This window comes from Triticum aestivum, chromosome 1D, assembly GCF_018294505.1.
Source record: "Triticum aestivum cultivar Chinese Spring chromosome 1D, IWGSC CS RefSeq v2.1, whole genome shotgun sequence".
In the NCBI taxonomy this organism is placed as follows: Eukaryota; Viridiplantae; Streptophyta; class Magnoliopsida; order Poales; family Poaceae; genus Triticum; species Triticum aestivum.
Genome location: NC_057796.1, coordinates 239,936,395 through 239,953,604, shown reverse-complemented (window position 1 = coordinate 239,953,604; position 17,210 = coordinate 239,936,395). Strand labels below are relative to the sequence as shown.

The 17,210-nt window shown below is 45.8% G+C and overlaps 2 protein-coding genes across 2 annotated transcripts; both read left to right on the top strand.

Moving 5' to 3' along the window:
- The first annotated feature begins 2,325 nt into the window (after nt 1–2,325).
- On the top strand, nt 2,326–12,702 carry LOC123181213 (small GTPase LIP1). The gene is made up of 7 exons (XM_044593471.1): nt 2,326–2,768; nt 10,507–10,598; nt 10,673–10,814; nt 11,278–11,582; nt 11,784–11,837; nt 11,933–12,057; nt 12,214–12,702. Exons 1-7 carry the CDS (start codon nt 2,669–2,671, stop codon nt 12,407–12,409), a joined length of 1,014 nt encoding a protein of 337 aa, XP_044449406.1. The 5' UTR covers nt 2,326–2,668; the 3' UTR covers nt 12,410–12,702.
- Nucleotides 12,703–13,313: 611 nt separating this feature from the next.
- LOC123167904 (cytochrome P450 71A1) lies at nt 13,314–15,123 on the top strand. The gene has a single exon (XM_044585769.1). It carries the CDS (start codon nt 13,452–13,454, stop codon nt 14,967–14,969), a length of 1,518 nt encoding a protein of 505 aa, XP_044441704.1. The 5' UTR covers nt 13,314–13,451; the 3' UTR covers nt 14,970–15,123.
- Nucleotides 15,124–17,210: the final 2,087 nt, after the last annotated feature.

The window sequence follows — 17,210 nt, the reverse complement described above, 5'->3', positions numbered from 1 at the left end:
GAACCCAACTTCTAAAGCTTATAAGTATTTTGTTTCAGATGTGGTTGAATTGAGAACCCACGCCAACAATTGTCCCATCCACTACAAAAAGAGGTACTGCTCGGAGTACTAAACTGCTTATGATTCACATAATATTTTTAATCGACTTGTGACACCACCATCACTTTCTACACACCAATGAACCGCACTCTGAGATATCACATGTTATTAATGATATTCATGATGAAACTATTGATATTGTTGCTACTGCTCATGTTACTACTATTGAATCTCCTCCTTTGGGAGAATTGCTTGATTGTCATCGGGAGTGGCGTTTTGGCTCCCGGGTGCATATGCTCCATATGCTTCCGGGTGAACAGTAAATTTAAAAAAATGTAAAAAAATCAAAAAATTCTGATTTTTTTGTAGATGTTCGTGTTAGTGTAGCAATCATGCTTGAGAAATTTCATGCAAAACATAGCAGCACTGTTTTGTAGGTGAAAAAACAAAATTGGGGTGACATTTGATCTTCAATTTGTTTTTTTACATAGGCCAAAATGCTTAACCTTTTTGTGTCAAAATTTGTAGGTAGCATTTGGATGTGACTAAGAGCCTGTTCAAAAATGGTCCTGCTCTTCTGAATCCTCAACTCCCGCTCCTCCACCCTAAATGCCGCTCCTTGTAAAAAATAGCGCTAGAAAAAACTGTTCGGCAAGCAGCTGCGCTCCCGATTCACGAGGAGAGGCAGAAGTGAGCGAGTCGGGCGCAACCGCTCGAACCGTTTTCCACTTGGCGATGGGAATTCTTTTGTAAATCTTACCAACTCTATGATTTTAAAGAGCTGAGATCCTGAAAACTGTAGCTCCGTGGAATTGCACCTACTCCTATCATACATACTGAGGTTGAAGTGAAGTTTCCTAGAGTTATCAGAGAATGTGACCCTGATAAAGATCCAAATGTTTCGATAATATTTTCTGAAAAAGAGCTTTAAGCGACATTTTTTACCCAATGATGAATGTTGTGCTTATCGCATTTTATGTTAAAGGTGATGCTTGTGATTTTCCCATGGAACCTGACGTTATTAATAATTATTAATCTCTTAGCTTTCAAGGATTGTGGGATGAAAATGTTTTTGATCATATCCATAAAGGTGAGATCTTGTTAAACTTTTTTAAGGCACTAGCCTTTCACACTTTATTCTTAGGTTGTTCTCTTTCTCACTTGGAGGATATGCTAGAAGATGGCTCAGTAAATTGCCACCCGGAAGTATAACAAGTTATCAAGATTGTCTTTTTTGCTTTAATGAAAAAAATATATATGCCATTACACAAATGTCATTGTTGTACTTAGAGACATTAATTTTTTTTTTCTAAAACCAAGCATGAGGCTTTACCTCAAGCTTGGGGGAGGTTTTGTGAGCTAGAAAGAAAGAATCCACATACTGGATTAAGGATCACACCTTGCTTGGTATATTTATCAGATCAGAGGCCTCAGAAGTAGAACAACTCGGGATCGTTGAGGAGGTGGGTCTCTCAACATATTTTAAAGGAGGAGTAACATATTTTAAAGGAGGAGTAATGTGTTTGTATTTGACTAAAAAACGCAACAACAACAATGATATTCATCGTTAACATTTTGAAAGATTGACCGCTATAATTCTCAAATATTTAGGCCAAACCATTCTTGTTTGATCCAGCCGATCATCGACTACTCATAGTACTTTGAAGTTGGGCGATGAATTGCTGGTTGTTCATGTAATTTTCTTTATACTAGATTTTGTGGCAAGCAAACATGCTTTGCCCATTGTTTAGTGCAGAGTGGAACCTGCTCAGTGCTCACATTTTCATGAATTTATTTTAGTTTTTCAATTATTATTTTCCGTGCTATGGTGGACACACGACGACTTCATCAGCCTTAAAATATCTAAGTTCAATTTATCGAAGGTGCTCATATGGATGGACTGTACATGCAGGTATGAGAGTGTGTGCGCGCGTATGTACAATTTTTCTGAGAAAAAAAATGCAACTATGGTCTTAATTTGCACTATTTCCGTCCTGATTTGTTAGTCCTCGTATTTAGGGGCATATTTTGACCATGAGTTTAACTAATATATAATAAAATATAATTATACATAGAAAAAAATATTTATCAAAAGCTATGTTCAAATACGAATCCAACAATATAATTTTTGATGACATGCATTAACGTCAGTTAAATCTATGGTACGAAGGTCCTCGTAAAAAAAAATTATGGTACAAAGGGACAACAGACCTAGTAACAAGTTTTGAAAGTTTCACCTGTATATATAGTTTGCCAAACATTCAGTCCAAGCCTTCTCGTTTGATCCAACGGCCGTGGACCAGCCATACCCGGTGCGGTTGCAACCGCACCGGAGTCCATGTGCGAGTTGCCCCATCGGCCATCGCGACAGAGCACCGGCAGCAGAGCGAGCGAAAGGAAGCCACGACAGCAAGGGAGGAGGAGAGGCAGCCGTCGCCGACACTGATCCCACGAGCGGATTAGAGAACTCGCCTCCATCGAAGATCTGAATCCCCTCCTCGTGCTTTCGGAACTCGGATCATTCCTTCCTTCATTCCCGATCGATGCGGCTACAGCCTCCTCCGGATCCACGGATCTAGCCTTCTGTCTGCTGCAGCAGCTGCCGCTGCTCGATTGATTGGCGGGGGAGATGAGGTTCTGGAGGGACGGCGGCGCGAGCGGGAGCGGGCGGGACCTCAACGGCGGGATGCCCTACGGCCAGGTGCGCGTCCTCGTCGTCGGCGATTCAGGTCAGTCTTCCGATTTAAGAACTCGTATCTTACCTAAGATGGGACACGTTCGGACGCTCTAGGAGGCCTTATGGTACGGATTGAGAGCCACGGCGTTCAACTAGTTACACGTTAGCACGAGAATGTCATCATTAATTCTAGCAGGGCACATCTAGAGTTATTGCACATCTAAGTGATTCAATCAAACATAAAAAGGAAATGAAAAGAAAAGAAATAAAATACCCGCACGAATCTCTGCGTAAAATCAAGGATATATGACTTAGATGTGCTTTAGCAAAACTTTAACTTTGGTACGACGGGCGAAACTGGTTTCAAAATCTGTCTATATTATATTCATCAACCAACTGAACATGATTTATTTTTACGGGCTATTTAGCAGTTGCCTTAATAGATGTTGTTCATAACCCTGGTGTTCCGATTCTAAATGTGGTGTGGGTTTCTTCTGCCTTGAGTTATATATATTGAATGGATGGACAAACGACAGCTCCTTTTTAGTTTTAGGATTTACTAGCACAACACCCGTGCTTCGCTATGGAGCAGACACCAGCTGACATGAACAAGGTGAGAATGCAACTAAATGAATCAAACTGATTATTAAGTAATATGTATAAGGTCAATGAAACATTTGAAAGTGGCAACCACAACCATAGCACACAGAGTGAGCAAGACGCGGTTCTTGACGGTGGAGACCTGAAGACGGCATTGTGGTGGCGGCCACAAGCCCACAACTGTCCATAATGTTGGCCTCCATCTCGATAGTGCCTTTGCAGGTGAGCGCGAGGCCCTGGCAGGATTTGAAACAAGGGTCTGTCTCCAACTCCTTAACCACGGCCTCCACGATGTCTAACGCGATGGAGCCTGATTGGAGCAAGTCCACGTCATAGACGGCGTGGCAACTGTCCATGGTGTTGCGTTGCATCTCAATGGTGCTGGTGTGGATGAGCGCAGAGCCCCAGCCGGAGTTGAAACAAGGGTTCGTCTCTACCTCCTGCACCAATCACGGCATCCAGCCTAGTGGAGCCAGACCGGAGCAAGTCCGCTGACTGCCATGTCCAAAAATCCACCTGCCCCCAAAATCAAGAAGCGTTCTTGGCTGCTAGCCTCGGTGAAGGATCAAAGATGCCTGAAATGTCGATTGGGGAGAGAAGGGGGGGGGGGGGGTAGGCAACTACCAAATTAAATTATTTTTCTTAGTTGCGTTTAGAGCCTAGTGTGCAGAAATGTAAGTTCTCTAGATATGCAACTAGGTGATACACCCTACACGATGCATTACAACAAGCTAGGAAGCTACACAAGGAGTCAAACAAGCAAGTAATAACTAGTAAAGCTAGGTTAAGAAACAGCCGAAAGTGATGGAGACAATGAGTAATCCAAAGTTCACAACACTTGGGGGTGTGCTAATCTCTGCTGGAGAGGCGGGGAACAACGAATGCTCCCACGACAACGAATACCTCACCTTATGTCTCTGAGAACCTTTGTCAACAAATGCCCAAGTTCCCTCTCACTAGGGGCGAGCTCCAAACCCTCACAAACGAGTCCGAGGCACAACGAATCAGAAGCTCCCGGAAATACCAACCGTCTAGGGTTCCCCACAAACCTAAGAGTAGCAAGATTAGCTAGGATCATGTGGGGAATCAACAAACTCGAGTTTTGATTGGATGGATTTGTAGGGGTGATCCTCTTGCTCTCTCTAAAATATGGAGTAGATCGAGTGGCTAGAGAGAAAGAGAGGAATTGAAGGTTTAAGCTTTTGGATCATTGGAGGAAAGAATAATGGAGTTGTCATCCTCCTTTGGAGCAGAAGGGTGCCTTATATAGGTCCACCAAAAATCTGTTCGTTATGCTTGCTGTCCAGAAAAGTCGGACAGTCTGACCAAAGTAGGACAGTAACTTATCAAAATGTTTGACCCAATGTCCGACCCAGCCTTTGACTTTATCCAGAGCCCTAGACAAAGTCGGACCCCATGTCAGACAGTCCGACAAAGGTCGGATACTCCGATTTGGTTCAGACAGAACAAACAACAGCAAAACAGGGGATGATTAGGCGCTCTTTCTCTCATAGGATGTGGGTGTATTTGGCTTTGATTTGTTTAGTGATTCCCACACAAGATTCATGGCGAATCCCCTCTTAATAGTACGACGTACCGATGACTCAAAAATGAGAAATCGTTGGTATATAATTTTGGCGTGCTTGGGGGGTCGCCAACCAACCATATGTTTCATTTCCATTGATGTGTAAATTGGACACATGTGCGGAACATAGGTAGTCATCTAATCTCTATTGCCATTAACACCAAAAACCTCATTCGGGGCGGATGCCCTTTCACTTGGCCAAAAACCGCCGCCGGAATGCCACGAGGCTTCTTCAAGAGGCAGGGAAGATCCTGAGAAACACCAGGGCGCACCTTGTACAACTCGGTGGTGGCGGCGACTACTGGCGTTGGTCTCGTCGCTGTGGCGGTGGCTCGATGGAGGGTTAGGGATTGTTCGATGGTCTTCCTTGGTGGCTTCTAGCGTGCTTTTCCACTGTATGAGACGTGCAACACCCCCTCTGAGTCTATTGGTGATGTAGTCGTGGGCGCCGTCCTCCACGCCTCCTCATTGGCATGTCTCCGTATTCTGTTGACCGTCCTCGCCGCAGCACCCGACATGGAGTCCTCCGCATCAACGACACCATTCCCCACTGCAGGAGGGAGTATCTGAGGTGAGTGGCTGCGGCGTGGCTGCCTCCCCACACGGCGACATGCTCACGGCTGCCACCCCCCAAAAGAGATTTCCTTATCTGCATGCCAGCTTTCATTCCTACCTTGAAAGAAAGGTCAGTTGCTGCCGACAAGTCGACTAAACTTGGTTTTCACAACTGTCACCTATCTTTAAGCACCTTCTAGGCCGCTTCCCAACCTAATGCATTCGAGTCTGCCTTTGGTACTGGTACTTCGTAATCAAGGGCCCAACAAGTGATATCAGGAGTCTTTGGCCGAAGAACTCGCGGATAAGAAGGTTATCCCATAACTATATAAATCCATAGTCATGCTTAGCATGCTAAAGCTTGTAAAAATGACATCCCCGCTTGGAATCAAGGGACAACTTTTGAAAAAAGGAATGAAGAAAACCCTGAATGTGTGCACCGTTTTGAAATTGAATCACGGCACCATCTACTTTTTTGTAGTATTGTAGCTAGAAATAGCTAGTGTTACAGGATACACGTATTCAGGGTTTCTGACTATTTATCCGTGGCTACCCTGGACTATCATCGGGATAGTACGACAAGAACATGCAAACACCAGGGTGAGTGAGCAATCTAAACATCATAATCAAGGTAAACCTCCTCAAAGCCCACCCTTGTGGAAGTTTTATCGGAGGAAGCAATTGGAAATTAAAAAATTTCTTGAAGCATCAGCGAACGGAAGCATGAAGCTACATCTTCAGAAAGGGATGCTGCGAGGTTGGTGATTAATTACTTGGTCCTCATGCTTGATATGGAGGTTGACCTCCAGGCGCTCGGAGAGCTTGTGGGTGCACTCCAGCGGGTCTCGATGGCCACATCGTACACCTTGGAGGTCAACACGCCCATCAGGTACTCCATGGCACCTGGCCCATCCAAGTTGTCGACCCGGTCCTCCTACCCAGCGCCGTGTTCCCTCATGCCTACAACGGACCTGCTCCTACTCTTAAGAGACTCGGGCACCAGGTAATCTTCAACTCTATATGAAGAGAATGGGAGAAGGACGACGTAGTTGTTTGGAACAGACTCAGAATGGGGATACCTGCAAAAGAAAATGGACTAAGCTGGGTCCAGCTAAGAGACAACTGGACTCCACCCACAAACAAACTTTTATACTAGGACTCATACACACCCTGGTACTTCTAGACTAAGCTTAGGAGACAATTGGACTCTTAAAATGCCACAACATTACCCCCCTTCTCATGGAAGCAGCTTTTCCTCAAGCTGCATATTGGATAGAGCTGACTATTCCTGCATGTTAGCTGGTCCCATGTTCTTTCTTTTATAAGCACGGCCCCAGTAGCTGTTCATGAAGTTAAATCCAGATAGAGTTTCTTGAACTTACCCAGCGGCTCCTAGGTGCTCTCTGTTGTTGGCAAACCATGCCGTTGCACTAGAACTTCCCACTTGTGGCATGCTTGCTCCACCTTTGCTGGTACTGGAATGACACGCCAATGTTCGATCAATGGAAGGTCTGGGTCAGATGCGGGTGGATCTCCATGAAATTTCTTCAATAGTGCAGCATGCATGGATACGTGCACCAGTAGGTAGATGTAGTCGATAAGCTACTGCACCAATCCTCTCCAAGACTTGATAAAGCCCATAATATTTTGGTGCTAACTTAGCATGTGCTTTGACCGCTAGAGATGCTGCCTGGCGGTTGTGCAGTCTGAGCCAAACCCAGTCTCCTACTGCAAATTCAAGGCCACGGTGCTAAGTGTCATGTTCTTTTGTAGCTTGGAGAAGCCTGTCACGAATTTCCTTTAGGAACTCATCCCGCTCAATGTGGAAGCGCTCAACCGCCTCCACACGTGCCGAGCCTGGCTCATATGACACCAACGACGGAGGCGTCCTGCCATAAACCACATGAAAAGGACTGGTTTTGATAGAACGCTGGAAGCTAGTGTTATAGCAATATTCTGCCCATTGAAACCACTCAATCCACTCACCAGGATGATCACATGTTAGCATTGTTTTTAAGGCGTCCGTAAGGCGTCGCCTAGGCGACGCTTAGGCGTCAGGGCGCCCTACAAGCTCAAGGCGTCCAGCTTGCCTTAGGTGCCTGAGTAAGGCGTCCGCCTTAAGCTTTAAGGCGTCTGAAGCGCTGCTAAGGCGTCCAGGTTGGCGCCTTGAGCTTGCCAGCCAGACAGGGAAGCAGTTTTAGGCGGGAAACAAAGATGCTGTTGGCGCCAACAGGTAAGAGAGAGAGAGAGAGAGAGAGAGAGAGAGAGAGAGAGAGAGAGAGAGAGAGAGAGAGAGAGAGAGAAACAGCCCCCAATCCACACGCACCTCCTCCTTCTCTAGCTCCTCTCCTCCAGCAGATCTGCTCCCTCCTCTGCAGCAGATCCTCTCCAGCAGCTCCTCCTCCTCCCCCTCCTCCTCTCCAGTAGCTCATCCTCCTCTTCAGTACAACAGCAACCAGCAACAGGCAACAGCAAGGAGCCAACTGCCAAGATATACGTCCCCCATCCTCTACTCCTCTCCCTCCCCCTTCTCCCCCACCCTCCTCTGATCCGTTTCTTCCATGTTCAGTTGTTCATGGCTTGCTGCTTTTCAGTTGTTCATTGCTTCCTGCTTTGCTAGTTGCTCACTGCTTTGTGCTAGCTGCTTTGCTGGTTGCTCACTGCCTCTCTTATAGTGGTTACTGGATGCCTGGATGGTTAGAATAATGCATGATTACTATTGGGGAGAAGAGAAAGTGCAAAGAGGATGGATGCTATATGGGCTCTACAACCAGCAGGAAGTGCAAGATGTGTAGTGTGTATGCCTAGTTGCCTACCAAATTCTACTTCATTCTACTGCTCAGAACTCTCTAAGGCGTCCGCCTTGCCTTATGCCTTACCGCTTAGGCGGTGAGGCGCCCCCCCAGCGCCTTGCCTCGCCTTACCGCCTTAAAAACATAGCATGTTAGGCAATGGAGATACATGGAGACGATTCAGTTGACAACCTCAGTCCCGCACATCAGATTAGGGATGGAATGCGCAGCTGAAATTGTCACACCGATTCAACCAGACCATCTGGTCATTGTTGCCATTGAATGTGCGAAATTCAAGTTTGTGGTATCGATGCACATCCGTGGTATCTGCAATTTTGTGGACCCTGCAGAACAGCAAATTTGAGGGCCTGGATGGCATTGAGTGAGGAAACTGAAATCCTGGCTGTGAGACTACCCACAGTGGGAGTAACATAGGTAGTAACATCACACATATCTAGATAAAATAGATGATGTGGCAAGCAATAAATGAAGAAATGGAGGAAAGTGGTAACATAGCTAGTTACTAGTAGTATGAGTAACATCACACATATCAAAGCAAAATGAGTCTATAGCCTAATAAATGAAGTGTTGCATGTTACCACACATATGTTACTCCCCACTATAGAGGTAACATAGACTAGTAACATGTGCATGTTACTAGTCTATGTTAATACCCATTGTGGCTAGTCTGAGTGGAGGGATCGTCTGCAGGCCCGGTGTCCTGTGAGATGATGCTTGGGACCAGGGCAGTTGCTGTTGTGTTAGAATTGAGGGCGTGGATGTCGTGGTTGTCACCAGGTTGGCAGCCAGATCAGGTACTATGCTGCTTCTCAGAAAAGGCAAGGATGGAGGGCGCTGCAAGATGCCACCGCCTCCTCCCTGCACCCCTGGGATCTGCTCTAGTGACTTGAATCGCGAATCCAGAGGTGCAAACTCCTTGTTGAATTTATTGCTCAGCGCGGCAATTGCTGCCAACACATCTTCATTGGGATTGGTCTTTTCAGGCGCATCGTCAGCCATGGTGGCTAGCTCTAATACCAGATGTTGCAGCTGACGTTCGCTATGGAGGTTGTATGGCGGGGCACTCGCTGGCGCAAGGGTCGTCACCGTGATACAGTAGAGGGGTAGTGGAGAAAGGATGGGGAATTAGGTATTAGAAGAGAAGCACAGGCAGGGACTAGATATTTCATTGCTTGCCCTCCTTACAGGGGGATACATCCTTATATAGACCCTTTAGATATGTTACTGTTCTCTAAACAGTAATTCCACACACGCTTGATACTCGCCTAAGTTGGGTCCATCTAAGAGACAACTGGACTCTACCCACAAACAGACTCTTCTAGTAGGACGCATACACACCCTGGATACTTCTAGAGTAAGCTTAGGAGGCAACTGGACTTTTAAGATGCCACAACACTACACTGGTACAACGGTAATCAAACCAGAACCAATCCGGACCATCGAACGAACGTAGACCGCGGAGAGACGATGACCGTTAGATCTAGAGAAGCGGTAATTGAATAATCGACACCCCAGTCTGAATATATGATACCGTAGTCTGAATAATTGATACAGTGGTCGATGGAGAACAGACACGCGTGGACGAGGTGTTGGATCTTTACGGTTCGGCGGCCCAATCCAACCGGAGCAGCGGGCGGATGGGCTTCGGTCGGGGCCGGATGCGTCCGGTCGGGCGTTTGCACAAGGTGACATGCGCATGGCAATGGGGCTGATCCAGCAGCCAGGGAAGCAGACGGACGGGCGTGAGAGGCCGAATTCGATTCAATATTGGAGGGGGAGCTCCGGTCTAGGCAGAGGAGGCAGCCCAGCAGCGGCCTGATCTGGCTAGGGCATTGCTGATGGTTGGAGGATGAGATGGATCCAGAGGAAAATTAATCGAAATGAGACCGAAAATATGTTGATCGTCCAAGACTGATTTGAAGAAACCGATAGTGAGAGGTGGACGAGTTGCGGTGTCTGGAGAAAACTCTAAACCTTGGCTCTTGATACCATGCTAGAGGAGCAACTTGGTTGTATTACCATAGCCCATGGGGAGAATATATGGTACAGGAGACTTGGGGTACAAGGAAATCTAGACCAATATGACCACATACAGAAACCTAGACCAATACTAATACTCCTTAGCGCACACCATTGTGATCAACTTGTAGAGATGCTCAAGTACTGTTTGTAGAAGTTTAACTTGTTACTGATTAGTTTAATAGGACATGATGAATTTTCCTTCTTTCTTTTTCCAGGTGTGGGGAAATCTTCATTGGCACGTCTCATTCTTCAAGGTTCTGCGATTGCTCGACCGACCCAAACAATTGGATGTACAGTTGATGTAAAAGTATGTAATGCAGTGTGCTCACTCCGTCATTTCAGCAGTATATTCTGATAGAATTGTTTACTCAATCGTTTCAGCATATTACTTACGGAAGCCCAGGGAGTTCATCTAATAGCATTGTCGGTGATGCTGAAAGGAACTTCTTTGTTGAGCTTTGGGATGTTTCAGGGCACGATCGCTACAGAGATTGCCGTTCACTTTTTTATTCACAAATTAATGGTACACCATTCTCTTTATACCAATATAATACTCTGGCCTTTGCTTCCCTACTAATCTGGTTCAGTCATCTTATATGGCATAGTATACATTTCTGATATTATTTGCTTCTCAACCAGTATTAACAACAAATTTTCTCGTATAAAATAGAAGTGACAAACTTGCATATTTGCTACTAGCTGTTTAACTCACAACTGCTGAGCTTTCTGAGATTCTGTGACTTCAGCAATTCATTCTCTGGTGTTCCTATTTAACTATCTTATCACCACAAAGTGTAGATATCAACTTCTTTTAGTATGACTTTTCCTGATTCTCAATTTGATAGAATCAATGCATTCTTTCTATTGTGCCCGAGTGATTTCAGATATGAGTTTCAAGTTTTCCATAGCAACTAGGTATTACAAATTCGTGTTAGTAGACCAGATAATACAGATCCTGTATTCACTTCTCCATAATTATTCATCAGGTGTCATATTTGTTTATGACCTATCTCAGAGGAAGACAAAGACAAATTTGAGCAAGTGGGCAGTTGAGGTTGCTGAGTCTGGGACCTTTTCAGCTCCTCTTGGGTCTGGTGGTCCAGGAGGTCTTCCAGTTCCTTACCTAGTGATTGCTAACAAAGTAGACATTGCTCCAAGAGATGGTAGAAGAGTTAGCAGTGGAAATCTTATTGATGTTGCTCGTCAATGGGTTGACAAGCAAGGCCTACTTCCATCGAGTGAAGAACTTCCACTTGTGGATAGCTTCCCTGGCAATTCTGGTCTGCTCACGGTAATTCTAATGTGCTCATATTCACATATTTCACGCGATGTCTTTACATTTCCATGAAAAAAGAACTTTACTGTAATGCAGTGGACTTTAGCAGTATGACTCTGAATTAAAATGTTCTGCTCTGCTCTCATTATTTATGTACTGGTTGGGGTTGACGTTGTTAGTGCCTTTGCAAATGATATGTTGACCTTTTGGATGCAGGCTGCAAAAGAGGCAAGATATGATAAAGAAGCTGTGGTTAAGTTCTTCCGCATGGTTTGTGCAACAGAATAATTTATTCATTTGAGTAGCAAATAAGAATTCTTGCTACATAATAATATTTACTAATGTTGTTAAGATTTATCTTTCAGTTGATAAGGAGGAGGTATTTCTCGAATGAACTTCCTGCCCCTAGCCCATGGTCTCTCACTCCCAGAGGGGATACCATTCTTCCTGTAGAAACCACGAATGACGAAGAGTTGTTCAAAAGGAAAAGGTGAGCTCTTTGTCTTATTTTTTTATGTGTTACTAAGAGCAGGCTAGTGCACTCGGTGAATTGATATTATCTTTGTAGTTGTCCATCAGAATTCCATTTGACTAGCTATTGGTCAGGCCATCTTGTAGACACATTTTATTTCCCTCCTTTTTGCAGCTATGGCGGGCAGAGGTACAAATACAACGGTGTCGCCCCACTATCTGCTCAGCAGAACGTAACTCTACCGCTCACTCCCTCTCCGCAACAGCCAATGTCCTCTTCTGCGGAGAACTACAGATACCACAGATTCTCGTCATCGGCAATTCCTGACAAAAACAGTAGTAGGACAAGCCGGCTAGACATCAATTTATGATACATGGGCTCATAATCACCACGATATACAGCTTGCGCCGTGGGAAAAGCACATACTGCCGGGGAACTATTTGAATCTGACTTTCTGTATTCTTGAGAAGTTCAACTACTGTCTTACTGGCAACACGTGCGTAGCATGTCGTCGGATATGCCTCTTTTTGTTTATTTTTGTCTATCATTATGGGATTGGTTGTTAGCATTTGTTTTGTATCTTGTCCAATATTTGTTGAACTGTGATCGTATTGGGATTGGAGACAATGAACATGTATAAAATCAGTAGAAACATTTTAGAGATGACCATAGTGTCAAATTGTTCTATGCATGATCAAAAGTCACCTGGAACAGTAGGAAATGAGTTGTAGTATAATGTCAAATTGTTTTGTTCATGATCTTGTCCAATATTTCACACGACTGCTATAATGAACTAGAAGTCTTCCTCAAGATGACAAGAGGTTGTACAAAAGTTATGCACGCCTTTGGCATGGAGGAGCACACAATACGGGCATTCAACTTCGGCTACACCAACGACCATATCTTTCGCCTCTTTAGTGCTGCCATGGTTCTTGTTTTAATTTGGTGTTCCTGTAATGCTTGATCATATGCTACCGTGATTTGAGTTATGTAATGGTGGTTGAACCTACGTAAATTGGTAGGCATGATGGATATGGAACATGTGATTGCCTATTTTCCAATACAAATTCTGAAGAATTTTCAATTATAGGAATTAAATTATTAAAAACAACAACAACAAGTGTGCTGTTCATTACAGTGCACACGGTATTAAAAACAAAACGTGCGCGATGAACCAGCTCACATGCTTTAACTGGGTTTGGCACGGGTGGAGTTCACCGATACCATGCTCTTTAGCCATGCCGTAATGCTCCATTTTAAAGAAAAGAAACGCAGGGGTTAATTAAGTCGGGCTCTGTTCCTCCGCGTACATGAGCTGCAGGTGTGGTGCCTACAACTTGTATCATAGTAGCAAGGAGAAAAATCGATCTCCACAAAAAGTTTGTCGTTCGAGAGTTCGCACGTTTTGAGACATGACGACCGTCTCACTTATTGTCATGCTGTTCAACTCGCCCTTCGTCCTCACCACCCTCGCCTTCCTCCTCTTCACCCTCCTCGTCTCCAAGACGCGCAGCAAGGTTGCTGCCCGGAGAACGTTGCCTCCGTCGCCGCCCAGCCTGCCAGTCTTCGGCCACCTTCGTCTACTCGGGAGCCTGCCGCACAGGAGTCTCCGGTCACTGGCCGCGTCTTACGGCCCGGTCATGTACCTACGCCTCGGGCGCGTGCCCACCGTCGTGGCGTGCTCCGCGGCCGCCGCGGAGGAGGCCATGAAGACCCGCGACCTGGCCTTCGCCAGCCGCCCCAAGCTCTTCATGGTCGACCGGTTCTACTACGGCACCGGCGGCATCGGCTTCGCGCCGTACGGCGAGCACTGGCGCCAGGCCCGCCGCGTCTGCGTGACCCACATGCTTAACCCGCACCGCCTCCTGTCCTTCAGACGCGTCCGGGGGCAGGAGGTCGCCGCCCTCGTCGACCGGGTCCGCCGCGCCGGCACCGTTGTGAACCTGAGCGACAACCTCATCGTCTACTCATTCACCGCCATCTCTCGCGCCACGTTTGGCGACGCGGACTACGGGATCGACGGCGAGGAGGGGGGAGCGAGGCTGAGGAAGGTGTTCGCCGAGATCGAGGAGCTTCTCGGCACGGTCCCCATGGGGGAGAAGGTGCCATGGCTGCGGTGGGTCGACGTCGTGACGGGACTGGAGCGGAAGGCGAGGCGCGCGTTCGAGGAGATGGATGGACTGCTCGAGCGGGTCATCACGGACCATCGCCAAAGGCGTGGCGCCGGGGACGGCGACCAGCGTGACTTCGTGGACGTGCTCTTAGCCGCCAAGGAGCTCGACACGAACGGCATCAAGGCCATCATCCTGGACATGCTTGCCGCCGCCACGGATTCAACGTTCACGTTGCTGGAATGGGCCATGGCGGAGCTCATCAACCACCCGCAAGAAATGCGCAAGCTCCAGGACGAGGTCCGCACGGCCGTTGGCGACGCCGGCCACGTCACCGAGGACCATCTGCCGGATCTGCGCTACCTGAAGGCCGTCGTCAAGGAGACCCTCCGGCTCCACCCTCCCACGCCGCTGCTCCTGCCCCGGGAGACGGTCGAGGACACCCAGCTGCTCGGCTACCACGTCCCGGCAGGCACGCGGGTGCTGATCCACGCCTGGGCCATCGGCCGTGATCCGGCGACGTGGGGCGACCGCGCCGAGGAGTTCGTGCCCGAGAGGTTCTTGGAGTACACCCATGAGGTGGGGCAAGACTTCGCGTTCTTGCCCTTCGGCGCCGGGAGGAGAGGTTGCCCCGGGGTCAGGTTCGCCATGCCGTCCAATGAGCTGGCCCTAGCGAGCCTGGTGTACCACTTCGACTGGGAGCTAGCCGGCGGGAGGAAGCCGCCCGTGGACATGACCGAGCTGCACGGGCTCTCCGTGCGCCTGAAGACGCCTCTGCTTCTGGTTGCTAAACCGTGGTCAGGCCGTGGTGTCGAATGAGAGAAAAGCGTCTCTACATGCTTCTTCTTCTAAGTAGTACGAGCTAGCTCAGAGCTCGGATGATCATTATCGACCAAGTCTAGTAATGTAGTACCAAGATTCCCAATGTTATTTGAGATGCGTGTTGACAAATTTAAGAAGTTATTTTCATGTATTGTTCACTTGTTAATTTCCTTACCCGTATTTGTTGAGCAGTAACTTCAAACTGGGACATGGCCTATCAGTATCTTTTTTTTTGGCACTCTGTGTGTACGCGTTTATAGCACCACTAATGGCAAATTGAAATAACATTCTCAAAAAAAAAAAGTCAGACATGATATGAAGCTATACGGTGGTATTGCAAAGAAGCAAGCCTGCAGTGTGTTGGGCAATCTTAGGGAAGCACAATTTTTATGAAAGCACAATTGGCCACAGTAGAAAAATAATTCGTAGCGGAACATGTGGCTGGATTGAATCCTTGGCCGGTTTTTCTCGCTAAAGGATGAAGTGCAAATCGAGTTCAAAGCTTTGTTTCAACTACATCTCGTAATCTAAAGCATAACTTGGTAGGAAAATAATTCGATGTGATGCAAATGTGTGAAGCGATGTGTTCAAAATCAATACAATTACTGAACTACTACCATTCTTGAATTAAAAATGCACGCTACCAATCTAGCTAGAATTTTAAATTTGGACATTCGTTTATTTATTTTCTGACTTGATCTCAACAAACAAATAACACTCTGTAATCATCACACATCTCGAACAAGTAACACTTCGTAATCATCACACATCCCGAGAGAAAACACTCTCTTTTCAAGTGTCAACACCAACTAGAAGGGGTGGGTGCGCTTTGCTGTGTCGTTGGTGTTGTTGGGTTTTCATAAAAAAATTGCTTCCTCTATTGCAACATATCAGGTGTATTAGGTTTTCTGAAAAATGAAACCTCTTTAAGTTTGATCAAATATGTAGAGAAATATATCAATATTCACACTATCAAATCGGCGTCATTAGATTCATCATGAAATAATTTCATATTATATATATTTAGTATTGTGGGTGTTGATATTTTTGGCTCTAAACTTGATCAAAGTAAAAGGAATTTGACTTTTCAAACACCTTATATTTTGGAATTGAGGGAATATTTGGTTTGATTAGTGAGGGAGATGATGGAGTGTGTTTTCTCTCTATTTATAATGTGGTGTTTGATGAGCCTTTCGCTGTGTGATTCCATGTTAAGTGCTAACCAATCCATATTTATGTGGCGAAATTTTCTACGTCGGTGATTGCATGTACTATATTGGTGCTACAATATCACATGTTGTTGCTTTTCTTTCTTGGTGGTGAGAGGATGCACGAGATTGATATGTTTTTATAGACCAATTGTCGCCAATTGGTTTGGAAAATCATTAACCCGGTAAAAATGTGAACCTAATCCAAAATTTTATTCCTCAATCAAATGGGAGATCTTTAAAGTTAGGAAGCATAGTGAATTAAAAGGATGAGTGAGAGTGCTCATTGTAAAATTGTTGATCCGGTCAAAATCAGACGACCCAATTTAAACCGGAGACCTTGATTGATTGTGAGGTCTTAAAAATTAGGAAGCATGGAGTAATTATGACTAATTTTTCAACAGTGAGTCCTTTCAGATTCTACAACGCATCAAGTAACATGATTATGTTAGTCGATGTTTGATCGTGAAATGTTAGGTTCATTCATGAACACCTTTGTAAACTATTCACGATTTTTGCATTCTCGTGCTTTGTTTCCCAGAACTTTGCAATTTTGTTAGGCACATTTAAAGACACGACTCAAGTGCATCATCACGAGGGTGTGCTTTTTCGATAAAAGATGGATTTTATGGACTCAAGATGAAGCATCAAATGGATACAAACATAATGGATACACACCCGACCTTTGCATAATTAGGATATACACAATCAACACCAACACACACAAAACCCATCGGCAAATAGCAAACTCATATAAGATCAAAGCTATGCCTAAGCAAGAAAAAAACCTAACAAACTAAAACAATGACCATATCCGCACCAACCATTTCATGACAGCACACGCACAAGGATATTCTTCAACAACAATGCTTTTAGGAAGGAAGCAATGCTCAAATGTTGCCGTCGCCGGATCCGACCGCCAAAGGCCAGATTCTAAGTTTTCATCCCGAAGAACCAGTCCGAGCATATATGAGCAATGACTTCAACAAGGTTATGCTGCAAGGACATTGCCATTGCCAGGTATAACCAT

Excerpts from the sequence above, each read along its gene's own strand:
- LOC123181213 (XM_044593471.1), top strand. The coding sequence starts at position 2,669 with ATGAGGTTCTGGAGGGACGGCGGCGCGAGCGGGAGCGGGCGGGACCTC. Across the intron at positions 10,599-10,672 it reads GATGTACAGTTGATGTAAAA|CATATTACTTACGGAAGCCC; the intron begins GTATGTAATGCA and ends CAATCGTTTCAG. Across the intron at positions 12,058-12,213 it reads GAGTTGTTCAAAAGGAAAAG|CTATGGCGGGCAGAGGTACA; the intron begins GTGAGCTCTTTG and ends TCCTTTTTGCAG.
- LOC123167904 (XM_044585769.1), top strand. The coding sequence starts at position 13,452 with ATGACGACCGTCTCACTTATTGTCATGCTGTTCAACTCGCCCTTCGTC.